At 37.6% G+C, this 24,980-nt stretch overlaps 1 protein-coding gene across 4 annotated transcripts in view; it reads right to left on the bottom strand.

Moving 5' to 3' along the window:
* Window positions 1-24,980, bottom strand: part of bbs9 (Bardet-Biedl syndrome 9) — a 196,148-nt gene that overhangs the window by 9,137 nt on the left and 162,031 nt on the right. For 2 of the 4 annotated variants that reach the window (XM_068214082.2, XM_073925781.1), the window contains one exon: window positions 14,729-14,795. The exons of the other annotated variants lie outside the window; for them this stretch is intronic. In XM_068214082.2, the coding sequence (XP_068070183.2) occupies window positions 14,773-14,795 (23 nt within the window). In that variant the 3' untranslated portion in view covers window positions 14,729-14,772. The remainder of the gene's footprint in view (window positions 1-14,728; window positions 14,796-24,980) is intronic. 4 annotated transcript variants of the gene reach the window in all.

The raw sequence follows: 24,980 nt of genomic DNA, 5'->3' as shown, positions 1-24,980 counted from the left end.
AACAATGACAAAACAACAAAGAACACATAACATTTTATTTTTAAAAATATTTCATTTAATTACAGTAAATTTAGCAATTTAAAAATGAGGCATTGGAATCTGAATGTGAAAACGTATATCTTAAACAAATAAACAATAATAATGTTAACAAAAAAGTGCAAGGTAAAAAGTAACACAGACTGTGATATCTCCTATCTGATCTAATTTCAGCTGTCAGACAGCTACATGAAAATATACTACAGTAATTTATAGTAAATATTATAGTTTTTTTTAACCATACTGACACTGACACCTCCAATAGAGATAGAGATGTTGTGCAATCAGCTAGAATGTTGCTAGAATTTGTTTTTATGTATGGGCGATACATATTGCATTGCCAAAAATGATTGCGGTCATGTCCATGTGTTGTGCAATAAGTCGAACTATTGATTATTGTAACAGGCCTACTGTCTTGGATGTAGTTTCTTACCCACCTACTTGCTTGCCACAATACATAAAAACATTTGTTCTGAGCCTTAATAGGTAGCAGAAACAAAAACAGTTGAGTGGAACTGATGGAGTATACACTAACCACTAACATTATTTAGGCGCAAAAATGGCAACAAACAATCAACAACACAGAGCTGGACAGAAACTAAAACAGCTGATGGAGTATACACTAACTTGTGCATTATTCAGACCCATAGATGGAGACAAACAGTCCACAACACAAAGCTGGTCAGAAACTAAAACTGCTGATGAATTAAACACTAACCTGCGCATTATTCAGATGCAAAGATGGCAACAAACATTCAACAACACAAAGCTGGACAAAAACTAAAACAGCTGATGGAGAATAGACTAACTAGTGCATTATTCAGACCCATAGATGGCACCAAATAGTCAACAACACAAAGCTTGATAGAAATTAAAATAGCTGATGGAGTTTACACTAACTTGTGCATTATTTAGTGATAAGATGTTGCCAAACATCTCAAAGCTGACAGAAACAAAACTGGCTGAATAGAGCATATACTAACCTCCATATAATTCATTCACAAGATGGCGCCAAACTGTCAGAAGCAGTCAAAAATGTGACGTAACAGACAAGCAGATACATATTAATGTGGATGTAAGTATTTGGAACGTATTTACTAACAGTGATTTTAATTTTATTGATGTTATTCAGTGGTTGTTATCTGGGAATAACATATCATGGAATGTCGCAAAAAACTAATCAGAATTGAGTATTCCAGACAGTAGTGTTTACTGTGTTTACTAAATTATAATACTGTACATCATGTCAAATTAATGTAAAACCGTTGAATTTAGAATAATTGAATTGATGTTATATTGTACTGTACATTATATTGTTATTCACATGATGAAATGATGGATAAAAGTCTCAGAACTAGCATACAGTGTTTGTATGGGCAAACGCGAGGAGAGTTTGTCTTGCATGTGCTAGCATAAAGTGGGTGTGAAATGTTTTAGATTTCACAGTATGATAGAATGGATGGATGGCGATGTGATAATACCTCTCTCTCTATGTGTGTATGTGTGTGTGTGTGTGTGTGTGTGTGTTTGTGAGAGAAAGAGTGTTTTGTTTGTGGCTCTGATGTCAGATTTTACTTCACTGTCCAAAAAAGTTGACTCACTTAAAATTTTAAGCCAACTTGCTGCAGAGCTTTTTTAAGTTGACTCAACTTTTAACTCAACTACACTTGACTCGATTTAAATTGATTCAAGTTAAAAAAGCTTTACAGTGAATTGTCTTACAATGTTTTTTACAGTGTTATCATTATCAAAATTAACACCTTCAGAAAAGGTAAAACATAATTAGAGAGAGAGCTATAAAAAAATTAAATCAGAAAAATAGAAAGTCGTATTTAAAGGTTCATTCAAAGCTGAACTATGTCTATTACTCTATGTTGATACAGAAATTTCAAGAAAAATATGTTGACCTCAGACAAATATTCTTTCTTCTAATATTTATAAAATCAATTTGTCAACTGGAGGTGAAAATTCACCGACACCACCTCCTCCAACCTTTTTATTATTATTATTTTATTTTAGCATTTTTAATAATAATAATAATAATTCCTTACATTTATATAGTGCTTTTCTGGACACTCAAAACGCTTTACACATTTTTGGCGAGAATCTCCTCATCCACCACCAGTGTGTAGCATCCGCCTGGATGACAGGATGGCAATCATATTGTGCCAGACTGCACACCACACACCAGCTAAATGGTGGAGAGAAGACAGAGAGATTAAGCTAACTATAATATGGGGGATGGTAAGGAGGTCATGATGAACAGAGGCCAGTGGGCAAATTTATCCAAGATTCCGGAGTTAAACCCCTACTCTTTTTCAAGGGACATACTGGGATTTTTAACGACCACAGAGAGTCAGGACCTCGATTAAATGTCTCATCCGAAAGACGGCACTCACTGAGCAGTACAGAGTCCCTATCACTATACTAGGGCATTAGGAGCCACACGCAGGTTGGTCGCCCCCTGCTGGTCACACTAACATCACTTCAGGCAGCAACCTAGCTTTCCCATGTGGTCTCCCATCCTAGTACTGAGCAGGTGCAGCCTTGCATAGCTTCAGTGGGCGACCATGTAAGAGTTATAAATCTGCCAGCTAATTTTTTAAACTATTATTATTATTATTATTATTATTATTATTAATATTATTAATATTATTAATTAATGCTATTTATCATTATTTACTATTTATAATATTAATTATTGTTATTATTTATTTATTTATTGATTCTTACAAATAAATTGTATGAAAAAGTGGGAAGTCTTTCGCTATGTCTGTCATATCAAACATTTATGTTGTTTTTTACTAAATAAATAAATAAATGAAAATAACTATGTATTTTTTTTAATAGAAATAAAAAGTTGCTCAAGAAATGGCAAAAAAAAAGCACTTTCCCTCATTTCAAGAAGAGTAGTAGCTTCATGAAAGCAACACTAAACAGAAATGTGTGCTGATTAATTCCAAGATTTCCATCAATCAAGCGTCTCTGGAGAACTGAGAAGGAAACTGGAACGGGAAGCAAGCGAATATAAATATTAGATTGCTAAGAGATGAATATTTCCTTTGTGAACTCTTTAAAAAATGAGTGTGAGTGATTCAGGCCATTTTTCCTTATCGTCAACTAGTAATTTTAAATGAAACATGTGCATTATCTTCTTTAAACATCGCACTGAACAGCATATGAAAGAGGCTTTAACCGTACTGATAAGATTAACTCTGACAAATTCTCTATGGCGTACGGATCAATCAGTAAGACTTCAAATATTGATCGTCTCCATGGTGAAGATTTCAACAGATCTCCATGACTGATGGGTTTGTGTACATTAAAACGAGATTTGTAAGGTTTAAGGTAATGAGTAAAACTGCAGGTGGTGTATAGATTTAAAGTAGGAGACCTCAGTAAAATTTCAATATGCTTGCTTTTTCCTATCTTGCTATAAATAAAAATATATACACAGTTCAAGTCAAAATTGTTTGGATTTTTTTTTTACTTTTTTAAATATTCCCCAAATTGCATTCAACAGAGCAAAGTTTTTGTTGCTGAATAACTTAAAGTTAGTGAAAGGCATCTGCATATTTTCAAATGTAGCTAGATAATCACTAATTTAATTCGATGGTAAATTTTGGCTTGATAATATTATTGCCAAAAATTATATTACAAATTGAACCTTACTGTAAAATGTTTTCTGCTAATCTACCGATTAAAACTGATATCAAGAGTGTAGCCTATCTTCTAACAGAAAGAGGCAGAAGGAGAGACAGCTTTTGGCCTCAGAGGGTGTGGTATGGGTGGGATTGCCGTGGTCAGCAAGGATATTTTCTCTCCACTTGTCCACGCCCAAGCACAAAACATCCTTCTGACACACACACACACACACACACACACACACACACACACACACACACACACACACACAAGCGCGCACACACGCACAAGCGCACACACACGCACACACTGGTATGTCTACTGTCTGGAACTGCCTGCAAAGTCTGCACTCTGCCCACGTACAGCTGAGCCACATCTAAAAGACGCAATTAGAGTGGTCGGCCTCTGTCTCTCCATAACACACACACACTAACACACACTACAGCTGAGCACTTGCACAAATAAATAAGATCCCCAAAATCTAAGCGCTCTAAGATGTTTTATATATACAGCACACACACACACTTGAAGTTAACACACACACACACACACAAACATAAATAAACTGTAGACTGTACTTCTGTAGGCTGGGTCAGTCTATCAGTTTTTGTTTGAATGTGCTTTACTGGCAAGATGAAGAGTTTGCAGCTCATCTGAACAAAGAAAACTGCACAATAAACTCTTCAGGACTTTGCTGAACTAAAGGTAAAATCAGGCAATGTCACATTATTTTGTGAAGCTCGCAATCTTTTTTTTAATTGCCGCAGATTTCCCACATATTTTGGGCAGTTAGTGCACTGTTCAAAATCTGCAGTTTTACATTCAAAAACATTATAGTATTGGGGAATAGAATACGCTCGTCTGTTGTGCAAAGCCTTGAGTTATCAATACACACTTACTGGCGTCCCCATCATGTGACGTTATTGCAACGCACATTCATAACCTGTTTGAACTAAGCCACGTCTAACTTTAAACACACATACTGTATATAGAGTATACAGCGGGGGAAAGAAGTATTGAACACGTCACCATTTTTCTCAGAAAACATATTTCGGTTATGTTGACTTGAAATATTCACCGGATGTTGGTAACGACCAAAGAAATCCAAATATGCAAAGAAAACAAAACAAATTAGTTTACAAGTGAAGTTTAATTTTAAACTAATTTCGAGAGGAGCATGTGCTCATGATTGACCCAGCTGGTCCACATTAACTAATTATGATCCTCCAATCAAAGGATCCCAAATCACTATATATATCCTCATTTCCTTTCTACAACTATCTTCGTCTGGAAGAAACCTCCCACCTCCTCTTCTTCCTCCTTTATCCAGAATGGGCGGCACGGTGGCCCAGTGACTAGCACTGTTGCCTCACAGCAAGAATACCAATGGTGTTGGGTCCTCGCTGAGCCATCTGGTATTTCTGTGCGGTGTTTGCATGTTCTCCCCGTGTCCGCGTGGGTTTTCCCCGGGTTCCCCGGTTTCCTCCCACCATCCAAATGTGCTCTATATTATAGATAAAATAAGCCTAAACCTTTTTTATAATGTCTTACTCTCAGGAAGTTCGCCTTGGCCTCAGCAGCGGGGGAGTTTGAGATAGACCTGAGCTCAATCTCCACTCGCCCTGCATAAGGGGGGGAGCCCTGGGCTCAAGGATCCCTTGAGCTCAGGGCTCTCTCCTGGGACAGCATGCCAAACAAGCTATGTATAAATCATGAGCTTAGTGTGAACTCTTGAAATGAAGTTTTGTGTAATAAAATGAAATGACACAAGGAAAAAGTATTAAACACATGAAGAAAGGTAGCTGTAGAAAGGCAGCGAAAGCCCAGACAGCAGCTGAAATCTCCCAGTAGTTCTTCTGTAACTCTCTGCCCTGTTAGCTGCTTCAGTCCAACATCTACATTAGCAGGAGGATGAAGATGAAACCAGGGTGGACATTTCAGCAAGACTATGATCCAAAACACATGCAAGGAAACTGTTAAATGGATTCAGAGAAAAAAAAAATAAAGCTGTGGAATGGCCCAGCCAATCACCTGACTTGAATCCAATTGAACATACAAATCAAAGATTAGATTTGATAGACGAGACCCACAGAACCATCAAGATTTTTACACTCAGTTGAAGTCTGTGTGAAAATAACACCTGATAACAATGAATAACAATGCACGTGACTTCAATCTCCATATGAGAGGCGTCTTTAAGCTGCCATCACCAAAAAAAAAAGCATTTTATTTAAAGTATTAAAGTTCAGTAGTTTAGTTTTGTTCGGTTTTATTTTTATGTTTGTATTGTTTGGGTTTTTATCAAAATATGGTTCAATTTCATGTCAACAGCTCCTTTAGAAATATTATTCAAAAGAAAAAACATGTACAATACTTATTTTCTCTGCTGTAAACAAGAGTTCATGCTCTGCATCATTTTCATCAATGTGTTCAAATAGTCAACAAACAGGGAGCATTGATTTTGTTGTTATTTTTATTATTATTATATTATTATGTAATTTTAAATATGACACAGCCGGCTTTAGGGGGTAAACTCAGTGTTTCCTCTATGAAAATGATAGCGATCAATGGTTTGTGAGGTCAAAACATCTTTACATGTTTGTAGGCCTATATTTTTACAGCAAAATAAATAAAAGAAATGCTGCAAAACGAGACAAGAAATCTGCACAAACTGTATTTGACTTTATTCCAAAAAATCTGAGATTATGTTTGCGAAATGCTCGAGAGACTGAGAAAACAAATTTACATTGGTTGATTTGTTGATTACATTTTTAAAAATCTTTAGCGCTGGTGTCATTTTTAGTTGTATTAAAGTGTAGACATAAAGATGAAGATTCTGTCATCGTTTGCTCACTGTCTTGTCTCGAAACTCAAACGGGGATAATGTTTAGTCAAAGTGTTGCTCCACTGAAAGTACAACAATTGAAGCTTGTACAAGATTGCACAAGAAATCAGTTTGAGCTGAACAGTTTAATTCAATCGTTGTGAAAAGAAAGGATTGTTTTATATAATGAACAGATTTAATTCAGGCTTTTATTTTCATATAAACATTGAGTAAGCAGAAGCTCAAACAGCACACACATTTGAGATTCTCTTTGCTATATTTGATGTGCTTTATGCACAGCTCTGGAAAACCACTTAAAGGATATGATCTGTTCTCTGCATTGGGAGTTAATAGGTATATAATTTTATTTAAAGTTTTATTTGTGTTTTAAATATAGATCTGCTTTAAATACAGCTTTTTTATATAAATAAATGAGACTGAAAAACAACAGAAAAATTAATTGGCAGAATATTACCAGGTTTTTACCATAACCCAATAAAAAATCACTTCAAAATAATAAAAATGTCACTAAAAGTCACTTTTTCAAACCTTTTAACACGGGCCCTATCTTACACCCGGCGAAATAAACGGTGCATGATGTAATTTGTTGCTATTTTCAGACCAGCGCAACCCTAATTTTCTTGTTTTGCGACACATTGTTTAAATAGTAAATTCAATTGTGCCACTTTGTGGACTCATGGGTGTGCTGGTCTATAAAGGAGGTGTGTTAAGTCACATTGTTGGTGCGTTACCATTTTGAGGAACTGAAATAGACTATACTATTGACCAACTGAAAGATGCTCTAAAGTCAAGCGCAGAACGTGTTATGCTGTGTTCACACCAGACACGGAACTGTGGAAAAATCGCGCTATTCGTGCGTAAATAGCCGCGTAAACATTTGAGTTTACTTGTTTCATTCAAGTGTCAAAAACAGATTTGTCCACCTGTCAGGTTTTGGAGATGTATGCGTCACCATATGGGGTTAAGAATAGGACGTGTGTTTGGATATAACTTATATAAAACTAGAAATAGTTTTGAAACAAATCTTTGTGCTTAACAAATTAAATTAAATATGTAGGGTAATGGATGTCTTCAGTGGAGTGCGTACAACGTTTCCTCATCCATGAAAGTGAAGGAGTAAAGAGTAAAAGTAAAGAATGGAAGAGGCTCATTTCTTATCCTCTCACTGTAGATGCTCTGTTTAACTGTTTTCACGCTAGTGAAGTGTTCAGTTTTTCTATTTACAAAGTCCGCCATGTAAATAGCAAATGCACCATGGCGCGACACAACTGACTCTTAAAGGGAATGGGACGTTAAGAGTGTAAAGTACGTTATGCTCAAAACACACCCATAACTCATTAAGAGAATAAGCACAACCATGTTAGACCATGCGTCATGGTGCAAACCATATTTTTGGCCTTATATTTTGCTTTTACGACCTGCGCTTTAGACTTTGAGCCTAAATTGTTACAATAGAGCCATTAATGTCATCATACAGTAGACATTTGTCATCTTTTCATCAGTGACATGCAGTCTAAACAGACTAAGGTCTCTTTGGTCATTGCATGTAAAGATTTTGGACACCTTATTGGACACTTTCCAAACATGTCTTGAAACTGTTCATTCAGATGCAAAATTATTACTATTTGAAAGGGCTTTAATCGAATTAAATAGTGACTGCAGGTTGAAGGAAAATATTGGAGTAAAAGTTTCGATGCAGCACTAAAAATGTACTCAATGGAAAGTAAAAGTGTGTTTAAAACTACTTGGTAAACAATTTCTGAGGAAAAACTACTCAATAATAGTAATTTAAGTATTTGTAATGTGTTACTTTACACCACTGACCACAAATCACTTGCTTTCTTCAACCTTAACATATCTCTTATGCACAATACGTCTTATGAACAAAAGTCTTTAAGACTTGAATTGACAGTAAATGCTAACAGAAGTTTTTTATTTTTGGTTGAACTAACGCGGTAATCGAATTAACTTGACAGCCATGTTGTGGTCCGGGGCTTCAGTGTGACGGGGGTTTGGTATGTGTTAAGGAAACATAAAGACTTAAGCTCCAGACTTTAGTTTAATAAAAGTTGGTCACAGTGGATTTCCGAGATTTGTCTGGCAATGCTATGGTGAGAGATTAAGAATGCAGCAGAAAAGCCAGCATTAACCCGGCTCTGCCATCAGCAAACAACACAATCTCTCCATCAACAACCAACCCACTGAAGAAAAAAAAAATCAAAACCACCAACACAAAGAAAAACACATGTCTTTTTTAATTCCTTGCTGAGACTGAAGTCTAGCCACTATTTTAGCCCACCGCACTGGTCGATCCTCTCGCTGTCATGATCCTCAGACTTCTCAGGGTCTGCGGTGTGCTATTTCCACCTCTGTCGAAAATCTACATGTGTCTTCTCTTTTCAGAGATACCAAAGATGCATGAAAAACCGCAGCACCCACTCAGGACGCGTTCTTGCACGTTCTCCATGCGCGCCTCCAACCAAACTATTTTAACTTGACATGGCGGCTTCAAAACATAGGGCTTGTGGCACAACATGCTGAAGCTATTAAAATGTGAAAAAAATGTAACACATATTGACCTCTGTTAAAGGTAGATAGTGCTGTTATGTGTGATTTAGTGCTGATGAGTCCACAGTGATTATTGTAATATTGGTAATAGTAAAAAAAAAAAAGAAGTTTACGATTTTAATCAGCACCAACAGCCCAGGCTAATTGTTACGATTTTTTGTTAATGAAAGTTTATTGTTCTCTCCAAAGATCACTTGACACTGAATACTGACGGAATTATGCTGTAATAAATACATTGCAAAATATCTTCAAACAGAAAACAGTTATTTTAAACTTCAATATTGCACAGTGCTATTGTATTTGATACATTTTCTTGTATGCTTTGCAAGCATAAGAGACTAAATATAAAAAATATATATCTTAAAACAACTTCCAAACTTTCTGGCTTCTTTAAAATGTTTTGAAAGATTTTGAATATCAAAAGATGTCTTGCTTCTCCTATCATAACTGTCAAGAAAAAACAATTAATAATAATAATTGTCTGTGTATGTGTGTGTGTGTGTGTGTGTGTGTGTGTGTGTATATACACACACACAAACACACACACAGTTGTTTAGTCCATATTACACCCAGATTTGAATTGAAATAAACCAGCCTTTTATAGTGTACTGAAATAAAAGTCTAGTGAACAAAATAAAGAGGGTAGAGGAAATGTCGAAGCCCACCCACCCACAGACACACTGTCCTCATAAGCCACCTCAACATTGGAATACCTCGGTCAAAACCCACCCACCCACATATACACACAGGACATGTCCTCATAAACCATCTCAACTTTGGAATAACTCAGTCAAAACCCACCCACCCACAAATACACAAAGGACATGTCCTCATAAACCACCTCAACATTGGAATAACTCGGTCAAAACTCACCCACCCACATACACACACAGGACATGTCCTTATAACTCACCTCAACATTCGATAACCTCAGTCAAAACACACCCACCCACATACACACAGGACATGTCCTCATAAACCACATCAACATTGGAATACCTGTCAAAATCCACCCACACACACACACACACACACACACACACACACACACACACACACACACACACACACACACACACACACACACACACACACACACACACAGGACATGTCCTCATAAACCACCTCAATACTGAAATACCTAGGTCAAAACACCAAAACACCCACACACATACACACAGGACATGTCCTCATAAACCACTTCAACATTGAAATACCTCAGTCAAAAACCCACCCACCCACGTACACACACAGGACATGTCCTCATAAACCACCTCAATATTGGAATACCTAGGCCAAAACGCCACCCACACACATACACACGGGACATGTCCTCATAAACCACCTCAACATTAGAATACCTCGATCAAAAGCCACCAACCCACACCCACATAAACACAACATGTCCTTATAAACCACCTTAACATTGGAATACCTAGGTCAAAACCCACCCACATACATACGCACAGGACATGTCCTCATAAACCACCTCAACATTAGAATACCTCGGTCAAAAGCCACCCACCCACACCCACAAACACATAAACACGACATGTCCTCATAAACCACCTCAACATTGGAATATCTCGGTCAAAACACACCCACACCCACAAACACACACAGGACATGTCCTCATAAACCACCTCTACATTGAAATACCTAGGTGTTTTATGATTATGAACCATTTTTCTCACAAATACCAATAATAAAGTCCCCAGGTCAAAAATAAATGATATTACCATATTTTAGAGGACATCTGGTCCCTGTAAAGTAGTGAATACCAGAAAGAAACACACACACACACACCGCTGAACACAAGCTGTCAACCGCATTCATGCTTGAATTATATACTAGTTTCCTTTGTCGGCAGATTAAGTCCTCTGTTTCCACCACACACACACCTTATTCATTAGTTGTTTGACTGAGTGTGTTTTGAGATCACACCCTTCACAGCAGAGCTTCCAGACATCAGTGGGAAAAAACAACATAACATATTTTCTCGAAGCTATTTTTATCATATGAAATCTGGTGCGTAGCACAAAGGCATTTCCACACCACAATACATCAACAGAACAGACTGGAAATGTCACGTGGGGTGTGTGGTTGAAAAAGTCATGTATGAATCTGAGAAAAACATCTGCAGTTTATTAGGAACACCACAAACAGAGATGAGGAGATGAAAATATCCATGCATTATGCACAATGGAACTGACATTAATTGCTCATTAGTGATTTACTAATTTTCATTAATCATTTGGTAACAGATTTAGATCAAAGTGTTAAAGTTTTTTTTTTAAATAATTTTAATGAATGAATGAATGAATTAATTAATTAATTTATCTATTTATAATAAATAAATTAATTTATTATTTTTATTTATTTTTTTAAAGTTTTATTTGTATTATTATTATTATTTAACATTTTACATTTTTTTTATTTATTGATTCATTTAATAATTTATATTTTTATTAATTTATTTAGAATGATGTGTCTTCATGCTCTAGTACTTTTTGCTATTCTTTCAAAGATATTAAAACTAATATATTATTACAAAATATATGGTTTAATTACTTGTTAATGCTCATTAAAATTTATTCTTTCATTCATTTTCCCTTTATTCATCAGGGGTCGCCACAGCAGAATGGACCACCAAGTTACCCAGCATATGTTTTACATAGCGGATGCCCTTCCAGCTGCAACCCAGTAGTAAGAAATGATTGATAATTAGTTTTACTTAATGATAACCCTTTTTTGACATATACTTTCTACCAAAAATCCCTTACAACATGGTAAAAACCACAGTAATTAGCTGCCTCACGTAAATTGATCATTTATTGTCAATTAATGCATTAAAAAAAAATCACATTTAAATACAAGGAAATGGCAAGTAACATATCAAATTTAACAACCTTTCCTCTTTCTTTGTTCCTTCTCTCTATTTATTAATCATATTTTAACATTTACTAATGCATTATTAAAATTCATAAACATTCATTAATTCGCTGTGAGGTAACAAGTAACAATGAATTACTTTATTTTCATGAATGAACGTCATCAAATATGAATAAGTAACTCTGAGAAAAAAAAGATACACGGTGGTACAAATAATGTTCCTTAAGGAACAGTTTTGTACCTTCGTAAAAGTTGTGCCTTATATGGTACAGAAAAGACATCTTATAATACTGATCTGTACCTTTAATGGTACAAAAATGAAGGAACATTTGTTCTCATAAATTGTACAAATGTGTTTCTTTGTCTTAAGGTACAATTCTGTTCCATAAAAAGGTACTGCCCCAGTGACAAGGGTTTGTACCTTCTTTGGTACAACATTGTACCATTTTATTGAGAGTGTACTGAAATAAATGTATTGTTCATTGTTTGTTCATGTTGGTAAAAACATCAACAGATTTATTTACTACTTTGTTGTCAAAAATAATTACATTTATCAGTATCAAAAACGTTTCCCAGAGATGGGTTGCGGCTGGAAGGGCATCCGCTGCGTAAAAACTTGCTGGATAAGTAGGCGGTTCATTCCGCTGTGGCGACCCCGGATTAATAAAGGGACTAAGCCGACAAGAAAATGAATGAATGAATGAAAGTATCAAAAACGATAATACTAAGTTATTTACTGTTGTCAGGTGTTCATTCTCCTCAAGGAAATCCTCCTTCAGTCTTTCTCACAGGTATCCAGTCCAGCTGTCATAACAGAGGTGTGTGTGTGTGAGCTGATCCCACTGACTGTTTTACTAGATTGGTTTTATTCCAGACTCAGCTGGACAGCTCTATATCAAACTGCAGATGGTCAGCACTGATAAGAAACTTGTGAAACTGAAAATACAAAGCACTTTCACAGCCCATTCATACTAAACACATGAAAAGTGATTATATAAAATATAAAAACCATACATGGATCGCCTCAAAGCAAGAAGGTCGCTAGTTTGAGCCCGGGCTGGGCCAGCTGGCATTTCTGTGCGGAGTTTGTGCTCCCCGTGTTCGTGTGGGTTTCCTCCGGGTGCTCCGGGTGTTTCCCCCACAGTCTAAAGGCATGCGCTATAGGTGAATTGGAGTAACTAAATTGTCCGTAGTGTATGAGTGTGAATGAGAGTGTATGGGTGTTTCCCATTGTTGGTTTGCAGGTGGGAGGGCATCCGCAGCGTAAAACATATGCTGGATAAGTTGGTGGTTCATTCTGTTGTGGCCACCCCAGATTAATAAAAGGACTAAGCCAAAAAGAAAATGATATCATATTATATTGATATGCAAATGTGCGTATATCAGCAATATTTGGTTGAATATTTAAATGAATTTCTTTACAACAGTAATACCACAGTATATGCTGGTGTTTTTTGTGTTTTTTTTTTACCCCGGCTGAGCAGGGTTGCCTTTATTATACAGATGTTAGTAAAATAAAGATGGCGGCATCAAAGAAAGTTGCATACAACATTTATGACAGGGTTTTCAAAGTGTTGATCAGTTTGTCTGCTTAACAATCCCATTTATTTGCTTTCCAGCAATACAACTGAAGTGAGATACACACGCTGAAAAATGTTCTGTTTAGTAAAAAAAAAAGAAAAAGGTACTTTAGCTAAAACATGTTGCCTAAGTTGTTCTTCTGGGACATAATTTGACTATTTTGGTGCATAATTAGACTATTTTGCAGAGCAATAAACACAATAATATTGTATCGTGACACAAGCATGCTAATAAAATCATATCATGTGGTAGGGTTGCAAAATTTCGGGATTTTTCAAGGCTGGAAACTTTCCAAGGAAACTAACTATAAAATGATTTAATGGGAATTTATGGGAAAAACTGTGAACTTGGTAAATTAGGATATTGTGCACCAAAAATTATGATTATGTAAACGGATACACTGACTGAGCAAACATTTAATACACATAGGAAGCAAAAATAACACACTAATCGGTTCGCTGCTGTTCAAAAACAGAGATGTTGGTGCTAAACTGGGACTTACGGTGCTTTCACACCTGTGAATCATCGATTCAGTTGTTCTGATACAGAGATTACAAATGTTACATTGTTGCTCTTTGCTCTTGGTGTGGTTCGCTTTCACACTGCAAAGTTTGACAAAACTCTCCTCACATTGGTCAGAGTGTCAGGGTTTATTGTCCCGCTCAGCTGTCAGGAGAGATGGTAGTTTGGTAGTGTTTGACAAGGTGCACGCGACGTGTCCATGGGCGTAAATCTGATATAACAGTAGGGGGGGACAATAAATATAAAATTTCTTTGAAGCATTTTTTTGAAGGGGACACAAATAATACAGCGGAATTGTACTAATAAAGATATGTCCCCGCAGTTAAAAATGGTTTCATCATTATTATTATTATAGCATGGAGACTACGTCATTATGATTATTTTTCAAAGTTTTTATCAGGTTCAAAGATAAAGCATTTTTTTCTTAAAAACTATTTATTGCATTGTTTGTTGTGTTGTTTACAGTCAACAGACTGACTCCCGAAGCAGAATAAATGCAGGAAAAGACATTTTCCATACTTATAATAACTAGTTTACATTACACTTGTTAAATTGACCGATCATGTTGTAAATAGGTGAGTCTGTGAAGTTCATCTGCTAAACAGCCACAACTTCAAAAACATTTTAAAACACCCTTACCTGACACTGTACATCTGACTGACCCTGCTCTGCCTGTTCCTCAATCATTTCTTCCTCCTTTCTTTGCCTGTGATTAATATTGTGACATTAGTATTTTCATAAGCACTCATTCTTAAAGCCAAATTGCTTAATATGTAAACTTTTTGTACTTGGCATTTAGCTGCACTGAAAAACGATCTCATGTCCATTTTCTCTGTCATTTTATCCAATGCATGACACTGACAGGCAAGTTTATTTACACTGTAGCACATCTTATACACAATGGCAATTCAAAGTACTTTACATATATATTGTAAAACTATAATAAAAATAATCACAACAATAAAAACAAGGACATTTTTTATTTCAAATTAATTGAGTCACTTAAGAACAGAATAGAAACAATCATACAAAAAAACAGGTAATCAGCATTTTTGCTGCAAATAATTTATGAATGAGTCCTTATTAACCACATTGAAGAGAATCGCTTTATTTAAGTTGGATAAAATTCCCTACTTACTTACTGAAATTTACTAAGCCCGGGGATTTACGCCCGTGGACGTGTCTGAAGAGTGAGGAGAGATGCGGCGGGGAGAGGTGAAAAGGGTGCGCGACGTAGCCTATTTGAGGACCGAGAGGGAGACGCCCTACTCATAATTTTCTCTTCATATAACCGTATGCCTGTTACATATCCATACAAAACAGTGACATAACTCCGCGCGGGGATCCGCTTTCTCACTGCAATCGATTCACTCCAGAGTTCGTTTCAATCGAGCCGAGACCACCTTATTCAAGCGATCTCGGAGCGATTGATTTGCCGCTGATCCAAGAGCGATTGGTGGTTTCACATATGCCAAACGAACCGTGCTAACTGGGCAAACGAGACAGGTTCCGAAACAAAAGTGTAGCTGTGAAAGCACCCTCAGAGTAGCTGTAGCGCAATCAGAATATTGTATAGCCCTGTTTTAGGGTGCTTTCACATCTGTAGTTCGCTTCATTTGGTCTGGAGCAAGGGCAATTAATGATACATTGTTGCATTTTCTGCCGTCTTTGGGTCGTTTTCACACCACACTGCTGGCTTTGTAAGGTTTGGATCCTTTCAGCAAGATTAAATGCCATGTGACAAAGCTCACATCATCTCAACCTAACTTCTTAAGCATGACAATGTGTTCAGCAAACCCAAACATCCTCCACAGTCACCTGCCCTCAATCCACCAGAGCGCCTTTGGGATGGAGATTCGCATCATTGATGTGCAGCCAACAAAATTTGCATTCTACCATCATGTAAAAAATTAACCAAATTCTCTGAGGAACGTTTCCAGTATCCCACTGAATCTCTACCACACAAACAGTGCAGTTCTAAAGGTGAAAGTGGCATCAACTTAATATTAGCCATAATACATTGGCAATGAGTGTGTATCTCATAAATATGCGAGCCTTCTTGAGTAAATGTTTGTCTGATTATGACAAATGAGTCCCTCAGTTGTCCCTAAAGTAACAAAAAAAGATCTAAAAGCACAGTAACTGTTGGTAAGAGTTCAAAGATGTAAAACATGTCTGAAAATACTAACAATATGAGGGATCTGGACACTTTTTTGGAAGAACAAGGAAATTAAACAAGCAAGGACACATTATTAGGGTCAACACTTCTAAATCAGCTTACTTTTATAACTCAGATATTATTTTGTCTTGTGGATTATATGCATGGTAACCATCTATGAACCTAGCAACACTTAAAAGAAAGAATCCATTGGTTTACATTAACAACCTGTGTGAATGGGGCGTTAATGTCAATGCTTCCAAGCGTTGCCAAACTAAACTGTGGATCCGTCAGTGCCGCTTCAGTAGGGTTGTTCACTGTAGAAGTTCTAAACTTTTCAATTGCCAACCGAAGCATCAGCCAATCAGATCGTGTTATGCAAATACCCCAGGTCAGACAGTAGCCGATTGCGGACTAATTTCATTGGCCCCAACTTCAGACAGACCATCAACCATTGATGCTGAAGCTCGGTGTGAATCGAGCGTCATCATAAAAGGAATAACATTAACAATAACACCCCAAAATGTAAACTATTGTATAGCAGTACTGATTTTTAGACGAAACCATGGCCATTGGTGTTTGTATTTTGTGATTAAATTGTAATAAGTTCCAGCCCAGGCTTGGAACTATTGGAGGCTATGGAAATAGCCCCAGACTACATTTTTGCGACATGTGAAATGCATATTTCCGGGTGCGTTTCATTGCTCATTTCAGATATCAAATCCACTAGAGGGCACTTTCTAGATTTCTGCAAATCTATAATATGTTACTTATGGTAAGCTTTGTTTTACATTTTAGATAAACGTCTGCACACATTCATGAAGAGTCAGGGCTTGTTTTACAGATCACTAAGCCAACCACTGACCTAAACCCTTCCCTAAACCCAACCAATAGTGTTTAGCACATAGTGTAATTTTGATTCTACATTGTTTTTATTTCTTTTGTGGAGGTGTGCTTCACCAGATTTGAACCCGAGCGCTTTGTATCACAAGTACAACACAAAAACGTTTAGTTGTCTATCCAAGTTTTAGGAACAACGAATAATAACTTGAATTCTAGTTAATCATTTGGTATCAGAAGTGGCTAATATGAAAGGTAAAGGCATCTAGATTACGCTTATTTTACCAAAATAAAATATGATCATGCCTTGATTTTTAATTATGTAATTAGGACAGTAAGGTCTGACTGTCCAGGTGCAGTGGGAAAAGAAATAATATTGTGTAGGACTCCCATGAGCTTAGAGGACTGCATCCATACATCTCTGCAATAACTCAACTTATTAATAAAATCATTTGAAATGGCAAAGAAAGTGTTCTTGCAGGACTCCCAGAGTTCATCAAGACTCTTTGGATTCATCTTCAACGTCTCCTCTTTCATCTTACCCCAAACATACTCAATATTGTTCATGTCTGGTGACTGGGCTGGGCAATTCTGGAGCACCTTGACTTTCTTTGCTTTCAGGAGCTTTGATGTGGAGGCTGAAGTATGAGAAGGAGCACTATCCAACTGAAGAATTTGCCCTCTCCTGTGGTATGTAATGTAATGGGCAGCACAAATGTCTTGATACCTCAGGCTGTTGATGTTGCCATCTACTCTGCAGATCTCTCACATGCCCCCATAATGAATGTAACCCCAAACCATGATTTTTCCTTCATCAAACTTGACTGATTTCTGTGAGAATCTTGGGTTCCCATAGGTCTCCTGCAGTATTTGTGATGATTGGGATGCAGTTCAACAGATGATTCATCAGAAAAATCAACCTTCTGCCACTTTTCCAAGTGATCATCTAGATATTTAGTTATTATTTGTTGACAAGACTGTTGTGAGGTAGTGTATATCTTGCAAATTACCAGCATTTTAATTTATAGCTGAACTATCCCTTTAGCTAGAAATGAGCAATACATTTGCTAATCTTAGCTAACATTAGGTTCCCAAACAACATATTCCCTGATTCCCCGGCCTTTAAATCACTTTGATATAAGCAGAGTTCAGGACGACTGGCCAAACTCTCCTCCAGCCATGACATGGAAAAAAAGTGCTTATCTGGATCACATCTGGAAGTGTTTCTCCGCTCACACTCAGAAACACTACAGTTGAGATGTATTGATGGATCCCTCGAGTTCATACTTCCTCAAATATACACACACACATTCTGGTCATGGGAGATATGCAAAGCATATATTTGGAGGTAGCTTATCCTTCCTCTCTTCTCCACAGGCTGTGAGTGGATAATGTGTGTATGTGTGCAAGTTACACAAGGACACAAGCCAGGGGTTGTGAAGCTGATTTGGAACTTTATGAAAAACAAACTCATAAATAATGTTTGTATTCTTAATATAGGAAAGTTCAAAATGTGGAAATAGTAACAAAAAAAAAGGAAAACATCCCACCATGTGGCCACAGATGCTGTCCATACAGTTTATGAACTGAATGAAGAATATCCCTTTAAACATCTATAAGAGATTTTGCTTGCGATTGTTTACACTGGATTGCTCTGTAGGACTTGTTAGGCACTTTTCTTTGTAAAGCTGGTTTGCTGGTGCTGATGCTTTCATAGCTACCCTTGCAACCGCCTAGCAATGTCTTAGCAATCACCTAGCAATGCCTCAGCAACCACCTAGCAATCCCTATGAAAAGTTGCTGTTCAAGATCAGTATAGGAACTATACTCTAATTCAGGCGTAATAATCAAGAGACTTTGCTGCCATGGCTGCAGCAGGCACAATGATATTACACAGCATGGTTACCTAGTTAGCTAGCTGGGTACTATTTACAGGAGCTGCATATCATTGTGCCAGCTGAATCCAGGGCAGCGACCGCCTAGCAACCACTCAGAACACCCTAAACCATGATTTTTTCCTTCACCAAACTTGACTGATTTCTAAAAGAATCTCGGGTCCATGCGGGTTCCAATAGATCTTCTGCAGTATTTGTGATGATTGGGATGCAGATCAACAGATGACTCATCAGAAAAACCAACCCTCTGGCACTTTTCCAAATGATCAACTAACCGCATAGGAACCTTTTAGAACACCCTAGCAACTGCCTAGAAATGCCTCAGCAACTGCCAAGCAACCCCTCTGAACACACTTGCAACCGCCTAGCAATGTCTTAGCAATAACCTAGCAATGCCTTAGCAACCACCTAGCAATCCCTATGAAAAGTTGCTGTTCAAGATCAGTATAGGAACTATACTCTAATTCCGGCGTAATAATCATGAGACTTTGCTGCCATGGCTGCAGCAGGCACAATGATATTACACAGCATGGTTACCTAGTTAGCTAGCTGGGTACTATTTACAGGAGCTGCATATCATTGTGCCTGCTGAATCCAGGGCAGCGACCACCTAGCAACCACTCAGAACACCCTAAACCATGATTTTTTTCCTTCACCAAACTTGACTGATTTCTATAAGAATCTCGGGTCCATGCGGGTTCCAATAGATCTTCTGCAGTATTTGTGATGATTGGGATGCAGATCAACAGATGACTCATCAGAAAAACCAACCCTCTGGCACTTTTCCAAATGATCAACTAACCGCATAGGAACCACTTAGAACACCCTAGCAACTGCCTAGAAATGCCTCAGCAACTGCCAAGCAACCCCTCTGAACACCCTTGCAACCGCCAAGCAATGTCTTAGCAATCACCTAGCAACGCCTTAGCAACCACCTAGCAATCCCATTGGTAAGTTGTTCAAGATCAGTATAGGAACTATACTCTAATTCCGGCGTAATAATCAAGAGACTTTGCTGCCATGGCTGCAGCAGGCACAATGATATTACACAGCATGGTTACCTAGTTAGCTAGCTGGGTACTATTTACAGGAGCTGCATATCATTGTGTCTGCTGAATCCAGGGCAGCGACCACCTAGCAACCACTCAGAACACCCTAAACCATGATTTCAGGAGCTGCATAATATCATTGCGCCTGCTGCATGTAGGGCAGCAAAGTCCCTTGATTATTACGCCATTTTTTGAATTTGAATTAGATTTTTTTTTACTCTTATTCAAGTAACTTTTAAGATTACTACTTGTACTTTTGCTTGAGTATAGATTTAGACCCACCTTCTGGTGTGGCCTGACCGACGGCCTGACTAGATAAAACAGCTGACCATTAGTTTGGTGTGTCCTGGCCTTAAATTGTGTTTAATTTGTAAACTGTCTTAAAAGCACATTTCACCCTAAACTGAAAACTCTGTCATTAATAATTCACCCTACACTAGGGCTGCACAATATATTGTTCCAGCATGGATATCGCAATGTGCGCATCAGCAACAGTCACACTGCAGAATCTGCAACGTCAAAACAATTAGGCACACAAAATGATAATGTCTGTAACTTTAAGAAACTGTAATTGTGTTTATATAAACATGATGAAAACTATACAGCTAATATTAATTTACACTGATAAAGGGCAGAGGTTTGCTGAAGAACTACTGAGAGGTTTCAGCTGCTGTCTGGGCTTTCACTGCTTTTCTACACCTTCCTTTCTTCATGTGTTCAATACTTTTTCCCTGCGTCATTTTATTTTATTATGCATAACTTCATTTGTAAACTAATGAGTTTTGTTTCCTTTACATGTATGGATTCCTCTGGGTGTTAATAACACTTCGAAAATTTCAAGTCAACAGCAACTTTAGAAGTATGTTTTCTGAGAAAAATGGTGACGTGTTCAATTCTTATTTCCCCCACTGTATGTATTCTCAACAGGATATCGGAGCAGAGGTTGTCAGATAGATTGATGAGAGCATCCTTTTGCCAGCCTATGTGTCCAACTTCTTCTTTCTGTTCCTTCTCTCACTATCTGCTTCCACTTTACCGCATCCATCAACTCAACAAGAGCGTTCAGAGAGCCATCATCTCTTTAAAGCTGGCCTGATGTGCCCTCATCTGACATATCAGCAGATCCCATTGCGTTCACCCTGAATCCCTCTTCTCAACACCTGATAGCCCATGTCCTGTAGTCTCCGTCTGTCATCCGGTTTCTGTTTCGACAGCCTCATAGCTCTTTGACACTCTCTTGAGCAAAACGACAAGTAATGGGAAGCGGAGAGAGGAAATCAGAAGACAACCATATCTCCCGAGGGTCATGCCATATAACACTTTACCGTCTACCTTTTATTCAGAAATCAAACTGGAAAAGACATTAACGGCAGGTTCCACCACTCATGACAACCGCAGTGAACACACTCAATGACACATGTAGGTTAATGAGATGGCTAAATTAAACACTATAAATGATTAAAAATAATAACACTACAATAGTTGTAAGAAACAGAAGGGTAATGCTTTATAAACTGTAAAAATCAAATAAAAATCAGGCCTTTATTTGTCACATACACTTTTGTATAGTGTCGAAAATCTCTTCTAATTACTATTTATGGTAACACTTTATTTTGATGTTCCATTTAAGTATTAGTAGACTGTCTGCTTAATATCTGTTGATACTGCTCCTTCAACAGACATTTAACTGACTATAAGAAACTTTGCAATACATGTCAACTTACACTAACCCTAACCCCAACCTCTACCTAACAGTCAGTTGGCATGTAGATGCAATGTAACTTAAAATTAACAAACAGACCATCAAAATAAACTGTGACCTCATTTTTTGACATTTATTTGCACCTCAAACTGCATTTTGACACCCTGATATGAAGTTTTGATGTTTAAAGGGATTTTTATTGACATTTTGAATATTTTATAATGACATACAACGGGGAAAATATGTTGTGTTTTATTTCTGTGAATAATATTTCTAAAGGAGCTGTTGACATGGAATTGAACCAGATTTTGGTAAAAGCCCAAACAACACAAACATAAAAATAAAAGTTTAAAAATCTTGATGGTTCTGTGGGTCTTGTCTATCAAACCTGACCTTTATTTCGTACTTTCTATTGGATTCAAGTCAGGTGATTGGCTGGGCCATTGTACGGTAGAGCTGTGAACCTACACTGGTCTCACGGTTCGGTTCCGTTGCGGTTATCATGCCATCGATTCGGTTTAATTCGATAATTCAGTGCATCATGGTACATTGACAATGCTTTTTATACACAGTTTTATATTTACTTGTATTAAAATTGGTGTTGTCAAAATTGGTGCTGTCAAAATTAGTGCTGTCAAAATTAGTGCGTTAACGCATGCGATTAATTTGAAATATTTAACGCGTTAAAAAAATTTACGCAATTAACGCAGTTGCAGTTTTTTTTTATTTCCTGTTGTGGTCGTAGTGTGTTCAACATGCAAAGAAATATGGATAAGACCAAGACAGCACTTTTTTAAGGCAAGTTTCAGTATAAAACAATTAATGTCACATTACCAGGCTCTCCAGTGTTTCCTTCAGAGTTTAATCTAATTTCGGGTGTTTCATTTTTTACTTTCAACTTTTGTTTGAATGAAATTTGACACCGCATGGCGAACGGAAAGAAAAACCTCCACATTTCGTGACTTGATGGTCCTTTAAGGTAATCAAAATCACTGTTTACATGGTAGACTCTTAATAACAGTATTATCTTAATCATATTGAAATCGGAGTATTGGTGTCCATGTAAATGTACTCAGAAAGTGCCAGATGAAGTCACGAGCTGTCAAAGACAGCCCATTCCTCTGCCTTTCAGCACGCGCCCTCCAATGTTTAGTAAGTTTGACTTGTTTCCCCCTTAAAAGCAACTTTTGTAAAGCGTATGCTTCACGTTGTTGTGCCAGAATCCTTGTGAAATACAGCCATTCTTCAGAATGGTCAGTTCAAACATGATGAACGCGATCATGCGTGTTGAATCTGAAGGGAGTCGCTTCGGCTGCCCTGTCCTGCGCACAATGTTGTCCGTAGCCACTAAATCAAAAAGTAACAAATTGTTGTGAGATTTCTTGTGAAATTCCCAATAAGTTTGATGTGTCAAATGACCCTCTTTCAATTGAAAAAAACAAAAGTTGGATCCAAGATGGCCAGCATGGTCACCACCCATCTTGAAAAGTTTGCCCCCACACACATACCAATGTGCCACAGACAGGACGTTAATATCACCAACCATTCCCATTTTATTAAGGTGTATCCATATAAATGGCCCACCCTGTATCCTATATTGGTAGTAGCCTGGATGGGTCACAGTCATTCTGCTACATCATGTCGCTTTTTACTGGATGTAAAATGCTCTGCAGTACATTTTGTTCTACAATTTCTAACTCTGTAGTTGTTTGGGTGAAAGTAACTAAAAAGTAATATGAGTCATGTAACATATTACAATTCTGAGACAGTAATGTTGAAAGGTAAGGGATTAGTTTAAAATAACTGTAATGTATTACAGTTTGGAAGTAACTTGCACAACACTGCTTATTAAACATTGTGCATGAAAAAGATACAATAGAGAAAATTATGAAACATCCAAATCTTTTAAACAGGGGACGAAAGTCCACCTGATATCAGTCCCTACAATAAATCTATTCAAAACCTGTTATTCCTGCATGCTTTAGAGAGCTGTCAATGACTTCAACTCAATCATCTATCAAACATACACCCTAACCAGCAAACACAAGCAGTCCCTGCTGATGAATTACTTCCCACTTTACTCTGCATAGTTTTAGCTCTTTGACACATTCAAACAAAGCCTTGTGAATCAGTTCTTCCTGACCTTGAACACACACATACTGTAAACACACTATTTATAACTTCACTATACACACATTTGTCTTATTCTAGGTGTGTTATGGAGTATCGCAGGATCTGGTCTCGGTATGTGTACAGTAGAATCCAATCTCATATTTAAACATAATTTAAGCACATTCCATGTGCACCTTATGTAAAAATCTGCATTTTACAAGTGTTGCAAATAATTAATAATTCCTTACATTTATATAGCGCTTTTCTGGGCACTCAAAGCGCTTTACACAATGGGAGGAATCTCCTCATCCACCACCAGTGTGCAGCATCAACCTGGATGACGCGACAGACCGCACACCACACACCAGCTGATTGGTGGAGAGGAGACAGTGATGATATGCCAATTATGATATGGGGAAGGTTAGGAGGCCATGATGGACTGAGGCCAGAGGGCAGATTTGGCCAGGATGCCGGGGTTAAACCCCTACTCTTTTTCGAAGGACATCCTGGGATTTTTAACGACCACAGAGAGACGGGACCTCGGTTTAACGTCTCATCTGAAAGACGCAAATGACATATTTACATACATTCACTCACCGGCCACTTTATTAGGTAAACCTGTCCACCTTCTGGTTAATGCAAATTTCTAATTAGCCAATCACATGGCAGCAACTCAATGCATTTTGGCATATAGACATGGACAAGATGATCTGCTGCAGTTCAAACCGAGCATCAGAATAGGAAAAAAAGGTGATTTAAGTGACTTTGAACGTGGCATGGTTGTTGGTGACAGACAGGCTGGTCTGAAGATTTCAGAAACTGCTGATCTACTGGCATTTTCAAACACAACCATCTCTTGGGTTACAGAAAAGGGTCAGAAAAAAAATTCAATTGAGTGGCAGCTCTGTGGGCACAAATGCCTTGTTTTTGCCAGAGGTCAGACAAAAATTACCAGACTGGTTCGCGCTGATAGAAATACAACATTAACTCAAATAAGGACTAGTTACAACCGAGGTATGCAGAAAAGCATCTCTGAATGCACAACACGTCCAACCTTGAAGCGGATGGGCCACAGCAGCAGACTCCTGTCAACTAAGAACAGGAAACTGAAGCTACAGTTTGCACAGGCTCACCA

The sequence above is a fragment of the Danio rerio genome, chromosome 16 (genome assembly GCF_049306965.1).
Source record: "Danio rerio strain Tuebingen ecotype United States chromosome 16, GRCz12tu, whole genome shotgun sequence".
NCBI classification, from domain to species: Eukaryota; Metazoa; Chordata; class Actinopteri; order Cypriniformes; family Danionidae; genus Danio; species Danio rerio.
The sequence above is the reverse complement of the archived record's forward strand: the minus strand, read 5'-3'. Positions and strand labels throughout refer to the sequence as shown.